The 19,751-nt window shown below is 38.3% G+C and overlaps 1 protein-coding gene across 2 annotated transcripts in view; it reads left to right on the top strand.

Annotated features, from left to right (window-relative positions):
- Positions 1-19,751, top strand: part of RARS2 (arginyl-tRNA synthetase 2, mitochondrial) — an 80,963-nt gene that overhangs the window by 40,103 nt on the left and 21,109 nt on the right. For both annotated transcript variants that reach the window (XM_060167444.1, XM_060167445.1), the window contains exons 5-8: positions 3,457-3,554; positions 11,434-11,489; positions 13,841-13,924; positions 16,686-16,762. In XM_060167444.1, coding sequence (XP_060023427.1) covers positions 3,457-3,554; positions 11,434-11,489; positions 13,841-13,924; positions 16,686-16,762 — 315 coding nt within the window. The remainder of the gene's footprint in view (positions 1-3,456; positions 3,555-11,433; positions 11,490-13,840; positions 13,925-16,685; positions 16,763-19,751) is intronic.

Below are 19,751 nucleotides of genomic sequence, written 5' to 3' on the forward strand. Positions count from 1 at the left end.
TTTTTTTTCCCTACTCCCTCAAAGTAAATCTGTCTCAAGGAGACGGGAGATAACCTTGAATTGGGGTGAAGATAAAGAATATACTTGGGAGATACAAGGGCAGACATTCCAGGCCGAGGGGACAGTTTGGGACAGTACAGTCAAAAACATGGCATTGTCTGGAAATCAGGAGGTGACTGAGTATGATTTGCACATAGGATGGCATGGGGGAGGATATGAAATTACACAGTATGAAAGACCTTACATGCTCTGCATAAGAGTTTCAGCTTTTTCTTCTGTCATTATTTTCCATGGTGTGTTATGTGTACCACAGGTGGCACACATGATTTTTTGGTATTTCTTACACTTATGAAATTTATTTCATTTTAATAGTTATATGTCATCAAAAAAACTAACACTTATAGCTTGTGATTTTTATGGATATTACAGTGTGCCTTTCAACAAATCAATTTCCTCAAAATTAAAAGTAAAAATGATATGCATGTAAAGTAAAAACCCAGAAACTGGGAAAATCTCTTAAGTGGTAGGGAATCATTGAAGGCTTTAAACAGAACATAGACCTGATTAAATATGTATATTATATAAGAAGATAGTTAGGTGCTATTGTTTTGTTGTAGTTGTTTTTGTAGCGGTGTAGCTGACAGATGATGACAGTCTAAACCAGGGCAGAGGGGAAAATTATAATATTTGGGAGACAGCACTCACAGGATTTGGTGATTAACAGGTGGTTAGTTCTGGAGGTTGAGGGAAAAGGGTAGATCTTAGGAACTCCTCCTAGGTTTCTGACTTGGTTAGCTGGGGGGTTCAGAGTGAAATTCGTGGAAATGAAGAACGTTGAAGGAAGAGGAGTATATTCTGTTTGAAGTGCCTGAGAGAGATGTTTAATCCTGAGTTGACTGTATCAATCTGTAGCACAAGATTCTGGTAGGTAAGTAGTAAAGTCTTAGGACTTTACACCTAGGAGGAGTGTAAAGTAAGGAGCTAGAAGCAAGAAAGGAGCACAGGGTAGGGAGTGGGGGCAGGCAGTGGAAGAGGGGTCTTCAAAGGAAATAAAGGAAGGCAAAATTCAGTAGAATGATGTCACTACAACCAAGGAAGCTGGGTAGTTGCAAGGAGAAGGGAATAGTAATCAGCTAAAATGATGCTTGAAAGGTAGTTACCCCGGGGGAAAGCAGGAAGGGACCAGGATTAGGGCAGATGAACAAAAGGGACTCTAGACTTCAGCCTTATCTTAATTTGTTTAATTTTACGAAAAGAATGTATTCATAAAAGTAATGTATTAAACATGATTTAAGTGTTCAATTCGGTTTGGCATTTAGAATACTGATTTTGAGAGCACTTTCAGTGAAATGGTAGAGAAAAAAGCTAGCTAGTTAGCAGGTAGGTCGAATTGTCAGTGAATGGTTTGGAAGTGGAGCATGTAAGATCGTCTTTTATTAAAGTTGCTTTTTTTTTGTTTATGCCGGCGAAATCAATGAACCAAGGGTCATTTGTTAAAGAGAATTCTAACTTTCCGCTGTTAACCTTTTATGGAGTCTACCATCTGTTACATAAAAAGGGATAGAAAGTCAAAAGGATGGGTACGCCTTAACCTTTGAATAATCTGAGTATGAATTACCTCTCATTTACATTTACCTTCCCACTTGCAATCTTCTTGTGACCCATGTTCTTGGAGTAACAAACATTTAATGGGTCCCTCATGTAGGACAGGCACTATTGTACTTGATGTCTGTATATTAGTCCTTTCTCTGTATGTCCTAATGCACAGTGTCAGTAAAGAGAATATTTTCTTTGTCCTTGGGCAAATACACACTTAGTTCTTTCATCTATTAAATGGAAAGTGTTGCCCATTTTAAGATTGTGAGGCTTAAAAGATAACAAAGAAGCATCTAGACTTGAGCCTGGCACTCTATAGGTGCTTCTTAAAAGTGTTGCTTTGTTGTCTCCTACTACCTTCTCTGCCTTTTCCATTAAGTGACTGTCTTTTTTTTTTTAATTATTTATTTATGTCTTTGGTTGTGTTGGGTCTTCGTTGCTGTATGCAGGCTTTCTCTAGTTGCGTTGTTGCAGTGCGTGAGCTTCTCTTGTTGCGGAGCACGGGCTCCACGCGCACGGGCTCAGTAGTTGTGGCGCACGAGCTTAGTTGCTCCGCAGTATGTGGGATCTTCCTGGACCAGGGATCAAACCCATGTCCCCTGAACTGGCACAGGGATTCTTAACCACTGTGCCACCAGGGAAGTCCCAAAGTGACTGTCTTAACCAGCTCTTATGATAGTAGAATCCTTCATGTCATAAACTACATTTTTAGGACTTCAAATACTGTGTGTGAAGCAAATATCAGTATGAGTAAATCAAAACCTATCAGTAATTTCAAAATCCTACAGTAAAAAGTAAATACATAAATAAGTGCATCATCATTGTCAGCAAAAAATAAAGTATGAATTTTGTGAACCATACAGTAATTCTATGTTATTTAACCTGGAATATGTTTTGGCAGTTTCTGTGATATCTCCTTGCTTTTTACTTATGTAGCCAAGAGGAACTTAAATTATAAATTTTTATTTATTTTCTACCATTACTGTGATCATTAGTATCACAAAAGTAGCAGCACCATGCAGAGTTAACACATAAGCTGTGGAGTGAACAAAGTTTTTGCAGTATGACCTTGGGAAAGTTACTTAACCAGTCTGAGCTTCTGTTTCCTCATTTGTAAAAATATACTCATCTCTTAGGGTTGTTGTGAGAATTAATACATACAATACATATAAAATGTTTAGTACAGTGCCTGGCACATAATATGCATTTGATAAATATTAGATGCTGGGGCTTCCCTGGTGGCGCAGTGGTTGAGAATCTGCCTGCCAATGCAGGGGACACGGATTCGAGCCCTGGTCTGGGAGGATCCCACATGCCGCGGAGCAACTAGGCCCGTGAACCACAACTACTGAGCCTGCGCGTCTGGAGCTTGTGCTCCGCAACAAGAGAGGCTGTGATAGTGAGAGGCCCGCGCACCGCGATGAAGAGTGGCCCCCACTTGCCACAACTAGAGAAAGCCCTCGCACAGAAACGAAGACCCAACACAGCCCAAAAAAAAAAAAGAAAATATATTAGATGCTGCTTCTGGTTTTGTTGTTTCTATTTGCTGTGGGACTTTCGGCAATTACCTCTCTAAGCTTCAGTTTCTTCATCTGTAAAGTATCTACATCATTCGCTACTATAAGGATGAATAGACATGATGTATAAAAGGGCAAAGAGGCCCCGTAGATGTTAACTTGTGTTATGACTGCTCTGACTAGCATTAGTGATAGAAGAAGGTGGTACTGCTAACAATACTATAAAATTCTCAGTTCCATAAATTAGAATGTGAAAATTAGCAATAGTTAGTTCTCAGTAACAAAATAATTAAGAAAATTGCACATTTTTTCTTCATTAAGTCCCATACCTTTTACTTTTCAGACAGTACTACAAGAAGTGATTGAAGATGGCTCAAAATATGGATTAAAAAGTGAACTTTTTTCTGGCCTTCCCCAGAAGAAGATCGTGGTTGAGTTCAGGTGAGTGCCTACCCATCATACGTGTTGGTTAATCAACTGGCTGGGCAGGTGAGTGTTTTACTGTTTTCATCTGGGATCTCACAGAATTACACATGGAAAAATTAAAAATTAGTTAGATTATATTATTTCCTTAAAATCACAGTGAGTTGATCATTAAACCATGAATAAAAATTTTGGACTTTAATCAAAGTACCTACTGATTATTATGTTTCTTTTTTAATTATGTATTAACAGTTTTGTGGTTTTTTTTTTTTGGAAGACCTCGTTCTTCCTTTTAGTAGACTCCTAAAGCACAGATAAGGTTACTATCATATTAAGAATTTCAGAGTAATGTGATTATCAGAGAACAAGCTTTGTTGTGTTTATAATGTATGTATATATATTTTTAGCTTTATTGAGGTATAATTGACAAATAAAATTGTAAGATAAAGTGTACAACATGATGATTTGATATGTGTATACATTGTGAGAGGATTTCCCCCTTTGAGTTAGTAAATACATCTGTCACCTCACATGTTTACTTTTTGTGTATGTGTGTGAGAACATTTGTTCTACTTGCTTAGCAAATTTCAATTATACAATACAGTGTTATCAACCATAGTCACTTTGTTATACATTAGGTCCTCAGAACTTATTCGTCTTATAGCTGAACGTTTGCATCCTTTTACCAACCTCTCCTTATTTCCCCCAGCCTCCAGCCCCAGACAAGCACTTCTCCAGTCTCTGTTTCTGGGAGTTTGACTTTTTAGTCTTTAGATCGCACATATAAGTGATACCATGCAGTATTTGTCTTTCTCTGTCTGGCTCATTTTACTTAGCTTAATGCCCTACAGTTTCATCCATGTTGTTGCAAATGACAGAATTTCCTTCATTTTTAAGGCTGAATAATATTCCATTATGTATACATACCACATTTTCTTTATACTGATGGACACCTAGGTTGTTTCCATACCTTGGCTATTGTGAATAATGCTGCAGTGAACATGGGAGTACAGATTTCTCTTCAAGATAATTTGTTTCCTTTGGCTATATACCGAGAAGTGGGATTGCTGGATCATGGAAAAGAGTGTTTTTAAATTACTGGTTTTTATACTCAAATTATCCCAAATTAGGCTCCTTTATTCTCTTTGCATGTCCCCTTAAGCCTTGCTGTACTTTTCTTTTTGGCATAAGATGTTCCAACCTTACTCAGACCTGGAATTGTCCATGTCCCCCAAGAAGTCCTGGTTACTTTTTGTGAGGGAGGTATTTAGAAGCCCATTTCTGGACTGTAGGAGTGCTTATTACTACTGGAACTCAATTTTTACTGATGTTACCAATTCGAATCCAACATCACAAGGTCTATTACATGTAATGCGTATTATTTAAAATTACCAGAGAAATAGCCTGACGTTTGAATGTGCCTCTAAATAGTCTTCATGATAACTTTCTTATATGCCATCAACAAAACCATCTAATCTATGACTTGCTTTTAGGTAACCAAAAAAGAAGAGGGGTCACTTTCAGGGTACAGCTGACAGGATGACAGCTCTTGAACATTGTTAGAGATATTGTATTTGTCTTCCTAACAGCCAAGGAAGAGCTTCAATGAGCTGTTTTCCCACTTAGAAAGATAGAACTTGCTAGAGCCTTTGTCTTAAGTATATGTTTTTGTGGAAGATTTTTAAAAATTGACATGGCAGATATTATTTCAAGTTTTCTAACTCATTATTATAATTTATGATGATAACTTAGTTAAACTTAGTTATGATTAGTACCTGGGGTAATCAGAGGTGAATGGGTTTTATGGATTCCACATTTGTACTGTCTCTGCCGCTCAGTCATGTTCTTAGAAAAAGCAGACCCTCTAAGACTGGGTAAACTCATCTGTTTATGATAAGGACTGATTGTTGAGTAAGCTAACCATTTTATGGAGCAGATATATATTATGAATAAATCTTATGCTACCGGTGCGCTCCAATCAAGATATTTAAAGTTTAGTGTAAACATTGTTGCATCAAAAGAACAGAGAGGGACTTCTGCAGTCATCCTCACCCCAGAGAGGAACTACACTAAGGCCATCCCCCAAGGAAAGTTGCCGTCATTTCAGTCATCTCTTACATAACAAGCCACTCCAAAACGTGATACAGGGATTGGCAAACTTTAGCCCATGGGCAAAATCCAGCCTGCCATGTTTTTGTAAATAAAGGTTTATTGGAATACAGGCTTGCACATTCATTTACATATTGTCGCAGTGGCTACTTTCATACTCTAATGGCAGTTGAGTACAGTAGAGTTGAATAATTGAGATAGAGACCAGATGGCCTAAAATATTTACTATCTGGCTCTTCAAGAAAAAGTTTGCCACACTCCTGATTAGTGTCTTAAAACAACAACCACTTTAATGTTCATGACTCTGTAGACCAGGAAATCAGGGAGGACATAGCCTAATGATTCTTTTACTTGCCTGTGGTCACTTATGCAACTCTGGTCATCTAGACATTATACTAGGGCTAGAAATCCGGGTGGCTCATTTACTTGTCTGGCATCTCACCTGAGGGCTGGCCAGGCATCTCTCTCTCTGCATTTTCCAACAGAATAGCCAGACCTCTTTACAGAGGTGCTCAGGGCTCCAAGATAGTAAAATATCTGGTTTTGTAACAGGCACATCATCACTTCTGTCACTGTCAGCTGGTCAAAGCAGGTCACAAGATCATCCCTGATTCAGAGCAAGGGAGTAGATTACGTCTCTTAACGGAGAGTGGCAAAGAGTTTGTAGCCACCTTTAATTCTTTTCATTCATGTCTTTACAGTGATGCCCACCTTTAATTCTTTTCATTCATGTCTTTACAGTGATGCAGGACACATACCCTTCTCTGGGGAGATACTTCAGTACTTGTACACTCCTTGCTCTTACCTAACCAACAGCAAAGGAAAATCAGTAGCAAAGTAGAATAATACCTGTTACTACACATTCACCCTTGAAATAGTGCCATCACAAGTTTCTTGAAACATGAACACGTGAAAAGTTGCCACCAGTGCTCACTTTTAATGCCTTCTTCTCAACGTTCACTTCCCCTTCACCATCCCTTCTCCCCAGCCAAGCTCAAAATACCAAGACCTTAGTCTTTCTTGCTCACTGATTCTTTGGCTTTTCTCCAAAGTTTGTGTTTCCCATATAATGCTCTTTTTTGTTTATGCTTATGTCTAAAAATAACATGTTCTATTTGAGTTGTAGTCTATAGGCTTTTTGAAGGGCAGTTCATTTGCTTATGGATTTGCCCCTCTCAACGTTTTTCTAAAGCAGTTAAGGAAAGCTGGAACTTAAATGAGCATCTGAATGCTGATGAAAGCAGAGTCCATTTCCCAGCAGCCGTCTTTGCTCTCTGTTATTTTTCATCTGGCATTGCTGTGGGACCATAGCTGCTTTCTCCCTTAGAAGTTTTCCAGTTGCTGTGGCGCTTATCATTGTGGTTTCAAAGTAGAGACAAACAGGTAGAGGAGAGGGTAAAAACTGATAGAAAACATTGTTCTTGAATTTGTCCTGAAAATGAGAGAGGTGGGAGGAGAGAATTTCTTTAACTACATAGTTTCTCTAGTAGACCAGGCAACTTTCCCCTCAAAGCAAGAGATAGAATCACTGTGTTCAAGAAACTTGCCCCTTATATTGAGATGATGATGGTGATGATAGGTCAAGGAACCTGCTCATAGTCACAGAGCTAACGCCGAATCCTGTATCCTTAACCTTTCCTGCCTCCCTGATATATTGATATGTGGTTGGTTTCCCTATATTTTGTCTGATCCAGGAGCAGTGTGATAAAGTGCCAGCGTAGATGACTGTCCCCCCTGGGCTTGGGCTCCACGTGGTAGGTAGAGTAAGAATTGAAGCTAACTACTGTTGCCTCTCTCCTCTCTACAGAGTCAGCCTTTCCTATTTTGTTCAAATCAAATCTGCAGGAGCACAGTCAGCAGTGGTAGCCTTTCCTCTTCTTTCGTCAACACAATCTTCCCCACTCCCTGCTGTTCCCCAGTGTGAAGTGTTCTCAAAAAACAAATTGAGGACCTCTGGTAATATGGAAGTCCAGGAGATGAGGGTACCAATTTTCACTTAGTAACTGATTCAGTCATCTTGGATGGGACAGTTTATTTCTCTAGTCTCTTTTCTTGTATGGAAAATAAGAGTAATATTATCTCTTTTCTTACAAGATTGAGGAAATTACATGAAAGATTTTTTTTAAAATTTCCAGTGAAGTGTCCAAATTGTATTCATAGTAGTTACTTTGATTGCCAAAGGAATTGAATTTGTATTTTCCATATCATTGTATTCCCTTCCGAGCAGGAATGTAGAGAATGGCAAATTGATGATTTCAAGGGAGGTTTTGTGAAGCCCTAGATAGACTCAGTTCTTCTAATTCTAAAGAAAAAGTACAAAAGCTATGGCCAACAGGCACATGAAAAGATGCTCAGCATGGGGGACTTCCCTGATGGCACAGCAGTTAAGAATCCGCCTGCCAATACAGGGGACATGGGTTCGAGCCCTGGTCCCGGAAGATCCCACGTGCCACAGAGCAACTAAGCCCGTGCGCCACAACTACTGAGCCTGCGCTCTAGAGCCCGCGAGCCACAACTACTGAGCCTGAGAGCCACAACTACTGAAGCCCGCATGCCTAGAGCCCGTGCTCTGCAACAAGAGAAGCCACCGCAGTGAGAAGCCCGCACACAGCAATGAAGAGTAGCCCTCGCTCACCACAACTAGAGAAAGCCCGTGCACAGCAACAAAGACCCAATGCAGCCATAAATAAATAAATAAATTTATTTTTTAAAAAAAAGCTCAACATGGCTAATCATCAGAGAAATGCAAATCAAAACCACAGGGAGATATCGCCTCACACCTCAGAACGGGTATCATCAAAAAGACCACAAATAACAAATGTTGGCAAAAATGTGAGAAAAGGGAAACCTCGTGCACTGTTGGTGAGAATGTAAATTGATGCAGCCACTGTGGAAAACAGTATGGAGTTCCTCAAAAAGCTAAAAATGGAGCTACCATATGATCCAGCAATATCACTCCTGGGTATACATCTGAAGAAAATGAAAACACTAATTCGAAAAGATACATGCACCCCAATGTTCATAGCAGCATTATTGAACAAGGCAAGATATGGAAGTAGGCAAGATATGGAAGCAGCCTAAGTATTATCAACAGATGACTGGATAAAGAAGACACACGTGCGTGCGCACACACACAATGGAATACTACTCAGCCATAAAAAGAATGAAATTTTGCCATTTACAGCAACATGGATGGACTTGGAGGGCATTGTGTTAAGTGAGATAAGTCAGACAGAAAAAGACAAGTACTGTATGTTATTATTTATATGTGGAACCTAAAACATAGACTAATGAATATAACAAAAAAGAAACAGACTCACAGATATAGAGCACAAACGTGTGGTTACCGGTGGGGAGAGGGAAGTGGGGAGGGGCAAGGTAGAGGTAGGGGAGTAAGACGTACAAACTATGATGGATAAAATAAGCTACAAGGATATATTGTACAGCACGGGGACTATAGCCAACATTTTATAATAACTATAAATGGAGTATAATCTTTCAAAGTTGTGATTCACTGTTGTATGCCTAGAACTTCTATAATGTAAATCAACTATACTCAGTTTTTTAAAACAATGCAAAAGCTATGAGAAAGCTTTTTTATTATTATTAGACAGATAATATAAATACCTAGTTTTTAAAAATTCAAAGATTACAGACGGGTATTCAGTAAGAAGGATGTGTACTCCCTAACCTAGTTTCCCAGTTCTCTCCATACGGGCATTCACCAATACCAGTTTCTTGCTTACCCACCTAGAGATATTCTTTGCATTTGTAAACAGATCACACACATTATATGCTGTTCTTTTCCTTGCTTTTTTCTTTAAACAATGTAGCTTACATTCCTCTAATATCAGTACATCCAGGGCTGGCTTATTTTTATTGTTTCGTAGTATTCTGTTGTCTGGAGATTTTTTTAATCAGCTTTATTGAGGTATGATTACATACAGTACAATACAGTTCACCATATTTCAACATGTAATTTGATGAGTTTTGTCAAAGATGTCCAGGTCTCATCACCACCACTGCGATTAGGATATCTAACAGTTTCTCTGTCTTTTTTTTTTTTTAACCTTCATCTGTATTACTCTCTTTTATTCTGCTTACTTTGGATTTGGTTTGAGCCTCCCTTTCTAGTTTCTTATAGGAGCGCCTTAGGTCATTGATTTGAAACCTTTCTTCTTTTCTAATATAAACATTTCATGGTATAGATTGTTCTGCTTTAGCTACATCTCCCGAATTTGCTAGTAAGGCAGTTCTAAGAGTCACCCTGTTGGCTGACGTTCTCATAGGGATCACAGTCCTTCACTGTCCTGTTGTTTAGTTTCATAAAACCAGTGTTTTATATATCTTTCTTGTTTGCTGGTTGTTTTAACCCTATTGAAGAACATTTGCTTTCTTTCTAAATAATGATTAAATGAGTATCCTTATAGTTTCATGACTTCACAATTGTGCACAGGTATCTGTAGGATCAAGTTTTTAAATGGTAATACCCTTAAAAGGGGAAATATTGATAACAAGGCTTTGGAGACAGACCAAGATTAAGCTCTGTTTTTACCACTTTTCTTTTTTAATATAAATTTATTTATTTTTATTTCTGGTGCATTGGGTCTTCTTTGCTGCACGCGGGCTTTCTCTAGTTGCAGTGAGTGGGAGCTACTCTTGGTTGGGGTGCACAGGCTTCTCATTGCGGTGGCTTCTCTTGTTGCAGAGCACAGGCTCTAGGCACCTCGGCTTCAGTAGTTGTGACGTGCAGCCTCTAGAGCTCAGGTTCAGTAGCTGTGGCGCACGGGCTTAGTTGCTCCATGGCATGTGGGGTCTTCCTGGACCAGGGATCTAACCTGTGTCCCCTGAATTGGCAGGCGGTTTCTTAACCACTGTGCCACCAGGGAAGTCCCTTTACCAATTTTAACCAGCTGTGTTCTAGTTAATATATCTTTTTTTAATATTGAAAAACTTACGAAATTTTCAAACATACACAAAATAGAGGAAAGGTATGTTAAGTCCCATAGGCTCATCACCCAGGTTCAAGAGTCCTCAAGATATTGCCAAATTCACTTCATTATCTTTTTTCCTTTTTGTATCTCAAGTCCCTCATCACAAATATGAGAGTACCTTACATCACAACTCTTCTGAGCATTAAGTGAATTAATGCATGTAAAGTATGTCAAACTGTGCCTGTCAGATAGTGAGTGTGCTCTAGAAGCATTTGCTATTGTTAAATTATTGATTACAACCTCTCAACCACCAAGAGTAATAAATGTGTTGCTTGAGAATTTGGAGTGGTAAATCCTATTTCTGGTTATCCTGGGAAGCTTTATATATAAATAGTTCTATATTTTTGTTTTAATTTCTGATACAATAAATATTGATAGATATTACTCATATAAACAAAATTTCTTTGGGGTCCCCAGTAATTTTTAAGAAGTTAAAGAACTGAGAAGTAGTGCACTAAACTTAATTTCTAATAATGTACATTGTTTGTATCACAACATATCTCTGAATTTCCTCATCTTTTTATCAGTCCTCAAATGTACCTGCTTCCTAAGTGTGCCACTTCTGTGTATGTTATGTGACTACCTCATGAGTCAGAGGATCAGTTTCACTAAGGATGGTTCTTTCTGACATCTAATTTATCTTTGCTCTAAATGTCTAATCTTTAGCTATCTTTGCCCTAAATTACCAAAGGCTTTAGTCCACAATTGTATTAAACTATGGAGCTATGACCTAGTTCATTTTAGAACTCTTGTTCTTAGAACAGAAAAAGTAAACTTTTGCAATTATCTTGCAGTTCACCTAATGTTGCCAAAAAATTCCATGTTGGACATTTGCGTTCTACCATCATAGGTAAGTGTCATTCGTTTCACAGAAAATACTGAGCATGCCTTTCGGGGCTGTATTTGGTGATACAGTCTAATGGTTTAAGGCTTAAGTAACAAAAGGACAAAAAACAAAGAAGTTGAAATTTATATGAGCTTAATGCTAATTAAATATCACCAAAAAAATGGAAAAAATTGGTTTAGAAATAGCAAAAAATTTGTTTCAAAACCAAAAGATTAACTCAGAAACCAGGTTTAACTGGTATGTATGTTTTGATTTTAACTTGTTAAAAATATGTATGCATATGAAGAAGAACTGAAAGATGCTGAAATGAAAACAGTTATATGGGATTGATAGTCATCCTCCCAATTTTTTTGTTCATATTTGTTATATAAAAGAAACTCAGTCTCCGTCATGTGAGTACTAACTGGAGTTTTCAAGACTGAAAATTGAAACAAGACTATCCTAATAAAGAGAAATTACTATAGTGTTGTACTTCTTGGCTGTAATGCTTCAGTGTATAATAGGCTTATGGTTTCCATTTACTTAAAGCATGACATTGTGTAGCAGCCCAATCTTAAAGCTGCAGTTAGAATTGTATAATATGAGAATTGGAAGGGATTTTGGAGTTTATCTCATGTAATCTGTCTTCCAGTATAGAAATCTGTCTTTTGCATGCTTACAAGAAAGTCATTTATTCCGTACTGGAATACTTTAAAGACTTGGAGAAATCAGTATTTGTGGCATAGATTGTTACGGCACTAGTCAGCTCTCATTGTTAAAAAGTTCTCAAGCAGCATTTTAAGAGAGGAAATGACAGGACTTGATGAAAAAGAATATAAGAAATACAATGTATAAGAAAAGCTGTTGTCTTACATGAGTAAGTCAAAAGCATAGGGTTGAACATGATAGTTGTCTGACAGTTGTTAAGGGAAATATTTGAACCAGGAAGAGATAATTATTGAAACTTACCATGTTAAGTGTTTTCATGTATTATCTCAACTAGTTTCACAATAACCCGGTTTATTAAGTACTGCTGATTATAGATGAGGAAACTCAGATACCAAAAGTAACTTTCCCGAAATCACACAGCTAGTAAGTATTGCACCCAGGATTTGAAATTAGGCAGTCTAATTCCAAAAGCCTAGGTTCAGACATTTAGTTGGACTTATAAGATACTAAGGTGCTAAGAAAAATAGGAATATAGTCTGAGTACCAGCTGCAAAAGGTGAATCCTGTTGCTGAGACCATATACCTTGGGAAAATCTAGAAGTAGGGAAACTGGAGAAGTAGCTGTAGTACTTTGTCAGCTGTGCATATTGGCGAGGGGTTATTTGCAGAAAACTAGATCCACTCTAGTAAAAGCAGGAAGGAATTTACTATGGGATATCGAATAGTTTGCAAAGTTGTTGGGAGTGCTGAAGAAGCTTTGGATTAAGCTGACATAGATGACTCACAAAACTATACCATAGAACTTGATCATCAAGGGAGCTTCTGCCTTTTCTGCGATCACTGCCACTGCCACAGTCAGGAAACTGCCACTACTCCTGCCATGCCTTCTAGAATTCAAACTAGCAAAAGAGGCCACCCATACCCTATCTTTTACTTCCCTTGGAGGTTAGATGACAGGACACTAGGACCTCTAGTAGTGATGCCACTAAAAAACAAAGTCTCCGCTACTGTGCTTGTCAGAAAAAATAAAGGTAGCTCCCTTTCCACCTCATTTCTGCCTTCTAGATCACGTACAAAGTGTATCAAATTGCCCAGACCTAAATGACTTCTGGAACCCTAACTGCCAGAGATTCTGGGGAGTGTTATTTTTAGCTTTCCAGCCTCTGCAGTATGTGAGGGCACACAGAAGGAGAGTGGAATAGAGGTCAAATGTCAAACCAGCATCAGCAGTACAGGAAGGTGGAGGCCTTGGACTGCTATGTGCTGTTAGTTAGGGAGCAACATGAGAGGATGGACTTCATGATGGAAAGAAGGTGGAATGGGCTACTTAGAAAAAGAAAAATCGGTATGGCTAGGTTCTTTAGGACATAGCCAAATTATATATTTCTTTTTTAACTACTGAGATTCTGTTATTTTCTGTCCTTGGAATTGACTTGGAATCGCAATTACTTGAACATGTGTTCCTAACCCCCATTAATGTTGTTGAAAATTGTGAGGTTCTTTAGAATAACTACCTCCTCCAAAATAATTCCTTACTCCCTTTCCATAACGTAGATGAACACACAATAATGAATGTTTTAGTAAAAAGAAATTGTTAGTAAATTTTGCCAAAAGAATTTTCTGTGTTATGCTTTGATATTAGAGAAGCACATGGTTCTTATACCAAAATGGATAATGAGAAACTGTGTATTTTATTGATTTACTAGGAAATTTTATAGCAAATCTCAAAGAAGCTTTAGGACATCAAGTAACAAGAATAAATTATCTTGGGGATTGGGGCATGCAGTTTGGTAAGTAAATCTGAGGCTTTATTTTTCATATCATTAAGTTTAATTTCTTTTAATATCTCATTACTTAATCACCTGGACAGAATACAGGCAGAATTCCATTGGATGAAGTAGTGCCTCCTACCTGCTTTTTTCCTCTAATGGCTCTTTTGCATAAATCTTATATATTACTTATTAGAGTAATTCTCACCATACAAGTAAGTTTTCGGGAAGGAAGCTTCATACAATCAGAACGAGACCTGATAAATACAGACTTTTTTGGTTTTATTAAAGAAAAGTAGCTTACATTGGTTAGTTAAATGTAGAAGTATGTATTAGAGAAAAAGTAAGCCTAGGTATATACCCTTCTCAACCACAGCCCTGCCATTTTTAAAACTAGTGAAGTCCAGCCTCCCTGGTCCATCCTACATGAAATGTTGTACCCTGGGCCGGTGGTGTAAAGGAAGAACAAACTGGGATACTTTGGCTTCCCCTTAAATTGTACAAGTGGCAGAGGGGGGCGGTGAGGGTGAGGGTCAAAAAGAAAAGAGAGAAAGAGAAGAGTGAGACCCAAACAGTTCAGTGCCACAGATTATCTCTGATGTCATGAGTTTACTCAGAACCATTCGTAGCTCATATACTGCAGTAATCAGGGTGTGGAAGGACGGGATAAATGAAGTTGCTATGGTAGTGAAGGACTGGTAGCATGTGAAATGTGAACTTTTTATTAAAATCTCTGGCAGCTACCAGGTGCCTTTTAAGATTCAGCCCTAGTGTCACCTCTGAAAAGCATTCTGACAGCCAGACACACCCTTGCCCACTTTCTCACATCACCAAGTTCCTAGTACCCAGCTCTACTCAAATAGGCTTCTCTCTTACTGAATTCTTTTGTGTGCTTCTCTCCTCTGCTAGGTGAAATGTTCCATGAAAGCATGGGCTGTGTCTTACTTATTTTTGTATCCATAGTGCTTGGCACTTAAGAGGCACTCAGAATGATGAATGAATCTGTCTTGGGAAGTATTTCACAATACTACTCCAAAAGAAAGGCTGCGTAACATTTTAAAGCTTCTATAAAGTGCAGTGTGCACTGCCAGTTCTGAAGTTCACTGATACTATTATGTTCCATATCTAGTGAAATGAAATCAGTTTCCGGAAGACAGATTTATCGTGACCTTCTCTTATGAATATTATCCTTTCAGTTAGAATCCTTTTTAGACCCTAAAAAGGGTACAACTTGAACCTAACAGTGCCCTTACTATTCACTGTGGAGGAACAGAAAACATGCCCTGCATTTTATAAACCCACCTGCAGTTCACAGTGGTTTGGGCTCTAGGCTAAACAGTCAGATTTAATAGATGGCATCCTCTTTATATCAGTTTGGCCTATTCAGGCATTTCACAGCCTTTAGCAAATATGTGATTATGATATTCATTACATTTTAGCTGCAGGATTTTATTGTAGTGGTTTTTTCCTAAAGGACTACTATGGTTAATGATCTGTCAACATTTCCATTATAACCATCATTGTTGAAGAGTTTTAATTTTGGCTGTTCAGCTATCCCCTATTAAAAGTTGGCAGACAGTTCCTAAGTACAGAATTAGTTTCTGAAAATGTATTAGGTTGAATGTTAAATGGAATTGGCCTTTACTTTTCCTATTTCTGTTTTTTAGAACACTCTTTCCACACCCTACTCCCAAGACTCTGAATCATAATCACATTTGCTTTTGCTTGAAAGTGAATAGTGCTGGTATATGTTTTAGTCATCCTTCTAGCTCCTGTCTAAGCCCCAAAGATTGTCTACCCCGTGTTTAGTAACATCCCACTTTCTGCTGAGCCTACATAGAAAAATGTACATCAACAAGGCCCAGTAGTGGCAATTGCTCCTTTAGATCTGAAGCTAGGTAACTGATACAGTTGTAGAAACAGATTAGTTTTTAAAGTAATTGCACTACCTGTAAATTACTCTTGGCCCAGGCTGCATCTGTCCTTTCATCCAAAATTGTGGTCATCTTTTAGCAAAATATATTCAGAGTATAAATATTCACAGTCCATACTAAGAATTTTCATTGTAGCTTACAAACCTCAATTATTATTTTTTTTAAAAGGTTGAAATTAATACCTTCCCTGAACTCTGAACTTATCATCAAAGACTAAAAGAAAAAAAAATTGGCAAATAAAAGACAATCAAAGCAGATTGGCCAGATCAAAGCATTATGTCTCTTGGTCACCTTGAATGGGAGAAGTAATCAGGGCTGTTTCAAGTTTTATCTTCAGTTATTTAAGAACTAATATTGTAACACTAAGCTAATCCTACCTTGTTTTATTTTCACACCTACAAGTTTAAAAAGTAAGATTTGAAAACACTTCCCATCAGTTTCTTTTCACAGATTTTGAGTGTCTAGTGCCTGGCATCACGATGTCCTTCCACAGAGTAGCTGCTCAATAAATGCTTGTTTTATTAGTGTCTTGTAGGGAGGTGCTGGGCACCGTTAGCATAAAGATAATTTAGTCCAAGGCTCTGCCTTGGATGAGCTCATAGTCTTTTGGTTTCTGTGGAACTAATTTCAGTGAGCTCTTCAATATATTGAATTTATGATTTAATATGTTGAATTTGACTTGTGTCAGTTTATGAGGTAGCAGAACGTGATAGTGTGTGTTTTGCAATATTTTCAGGATGCATAATTATGAGAGGTTAATCTTTTTATAGAACTGTACCTGTTCCCTGCCATGACTGTTCTCTACTGTTCGATTGTATAATCTTTTCATTTATGGATTACTGTGCTAGGTCTTTTGGGAACTGGCTTCCAGCTGTTTGGCTATGAAGAAAAACTCCAGTCCAATCCTTTACAGCATCTCTTTGAAGTAAGTTGGCAAGAAACAATGTTCGAAAATGCTTCAGCTTCTTTTTTCAGAGTACAGTGCAGCTTCATAACATATTTTTAATCCCAGAGGTTTAAAAAAAAAAAACCAAAAAACTGTTCCTTAAAACAAGGACCCAAAACAATTGAAAATGTTGCTTATATTTTACTAGGGAGTTCCTTTCATTTTCAAATCCAGGTGTTTCTTTTATTAGTATTTTAGTTGACTTGGGACAGTATTTCTCCAGGTATAGAAACTTCTTAGCATAAACACACAGAATAACATATTCAGCATAGAACTCTTTCAGTTTTTATTAGTTATGTACTGTAGTTTTTCTTCATGGTAATAAGTATAATTCATTTAACCTTGAGAAGACATGAGTGTATACTTTTTTGCTCTTGTTCTGATGTGGGGGAAGGCACACGTGTTTCTCTGAATTTGTGTGCACTTTTTTCATTTTTCTTTAAGCTCCTTTTCCTGCCTTTTGCCCAATGTGAACTTCTTTCTGTTTTATCTCATTTAGTCCATTGGATACTCTACTTTTCTGTCCTCAGTCCTTCCTGGAGTTCATTAATAAAGCCCTTCCTGTCCAATTAATCTCAAGGGATGTGTTTCCTTTTCATTGTCCCAGTTGTTATCTCTGCTGCTTCTAGGCCTGACAAGAAGGAACACAGATACTGTGTCAGCCACGCTGGTGACATACGGGGGATCAGACTAAGAATGTGTATGAGGAAAAGCACTTGCCAAACAGTGTTTTACTTCTCTAGCCAGAGCCACAGAGAGCACTTCATTGTTTTCCTTTTTGTTAAATTGTTTTTCTCCTGCAGCTGGCTTTGTATCAATAGCTAAATTAACAAAACACGTTCTGATTCTTAAAGACCTTTAAAGGTGTGTGATTTCCTCCTGAGTCTTTGCCTTCACTCTCACTGTAAATGCCTACATTTTGATTTATACTATTAACCAAAAGATTTTTTTTTCTCTTTCCCATTAAGAGTTTTATTGATAGTCAAGAGTTTAAAAATTAATAATTCTTTACGGTCGTCTATAAAGCCTGCCACCTTAGTGCCTGGAATTTTTACTGTATTATTTTTTAAAACTTTGAATAATCGTGAGTATTTTTTACCACGAGGTTAGTGAACCTTTCGTCAGATCCAGGCCCCAGAGACAACCCATGGTGCAGGAAATACAAATACCCACTTGGAGACCTTCTGCCATTGAGAGAACATTTTTAAGAATTTAGAGTACAGTTTGACATATGAGAGTTACCACTCTCATCTTTCACCCACCCAACCTCAGAAGTTTTTAATTTAATCCTGTAAATAGTAAATCTTTGTTGCCCATAATGTTTTAAATATTTTAGTAAAATTTGTTCTTAAACTCCATAGAAACCTAAACATATGTTTCTTTCTATGCAGTTTAATACAGTGTCCTGCCTCTTGAGACTCATAAGTGGGAGATCACACATCTCTGTTAGAGGTTGTTAATTGATGGACACACAAAAGGAAGGAACAAGGGCAGGGGGTACTTTTATGAATTAACTAGAAACTCAAGGCACAGTGGTGTTGCTTTCATTCAGTGTTTTTTTGCCTAGTAGCTTCATAGTTGAGCAGTATTTATAGACAAAAGAGGGCAAGTCAAATACACCCACCTTGCTGTTTGTAATAGAAGATAGAAATCCATTTAGAGTACTTCTCTGCTCTCTTCCTCCTTCCGTTGCAGGATGGAGAAAATGCAGAGCCTAAAGTGGCAGCCTCTAGGTTATTTTTTTATTTTTTATTTTTTTGCGGTACACGGGCCTCTCACTGTTGTGGCCTCTCCCATTGCGGAGCAGAGGCTCCGGACGTGCAGGCTCAGCGGCCATGGCTCACGGGCCCAGCCGCTCCGTGGCACGTGGGATCCTCCCGGACCAGGGCACAAACCCGCGTCCCCTGCATCGGCAGGCGGACTCTCAACCACTGTGCCACCAGGGAAGCCCCAGCCTCTAGGTTATTTTATCTTTGTGCTAATTTTTGCAGACCCAGGTGCATTTTAAAATTACAGCTGTCACTGTAGATTACTTTCAACAACAACGTTTAGTATAAATGAGGAATTTTTTCCCTTTTTTTTTGGAGCATTAAGCAAATATTAATAAATGATTTTACCCTGTTCCTAAACAGAAAACCTGAACCTTGGTCGAACCCATTTTTTCCTTCTCAAGTTATACTTGGAGCTCTTTGAGAGGGAAGGACCTGTCTTCCTGATCTTTTATCTGCAACCTCACACACCGTGCCTTGCAGTAAATGCTTGAATGAATTTGCCCCTTCCATTTAAGTTGTGGCATAAAGAAACCTATTGTATAGCTCCAAGGAAGGGCTAACTATCATAGGACACCCTATTTATCATTGGTCAAAAATCTAACTTATTTTATTATGCAGTTTACTGATGAAGAACCCAAGGGCCAGACCCAAGGTTCCAACACAGGCAGTTTGGCTCCAGAGTGTTCTGTGCACTGCACTGCACCGCCCCCCACTGGCATTATGGAATGCCTTTCTGAGCCATTCATTTCCACTGGTTGTAATTACTTACAAAGCATTTTCCTTTCTTTCATCCTTGAAGTGGTGTACCAAGGGCACAATTAGTAGTTTAGTTTTGGCAGTTTCAACCTTCTGGTGTATTTGTTTTGAATTTGGCTTTGGCCATCCAGGAGCAGATTTCGTGGCCTACATCCCTCTAAATTGCACCATGATCAGTATCCCCCCAGTTCTGGTTTCTTGGCCGGGTTAGAAATGATATTATATGGTAGTTTTAGCATTTCTTTTCTGTGATGAAAATACACCTACAGTCGTTTCTCTGCTGCATTTTCACGTTTGTGCTATGCTTTATTACTGGTGTTATTACTCTCTGCACCTGTAGCCATTCTTTTCCCAGGACATCTGGCCATGCTGTGCACAGACCTAGGACTTTTGTTAGCCAACATTTGAAACCTTTCCTTTAGTTGTTCTAATTTGTTGTC

The sequence above is a fragment of the Lagenorhynchus albirostris genome, chromosome 12 (genome assembly GCF_949774975.1).
Source record: "Lagenorhynchus albirostris chromosome 12, mLagAlb1.1, whole genome shotgun sequence".
Classification (NCBI taxonomy): domain Eukaryota; kingdom Metazoa; phylum Chordata; class Mammalia; order Artiodactyla; family Delphinidae; genus Lagenorhynchus; species Lagenorhynchus albirostris.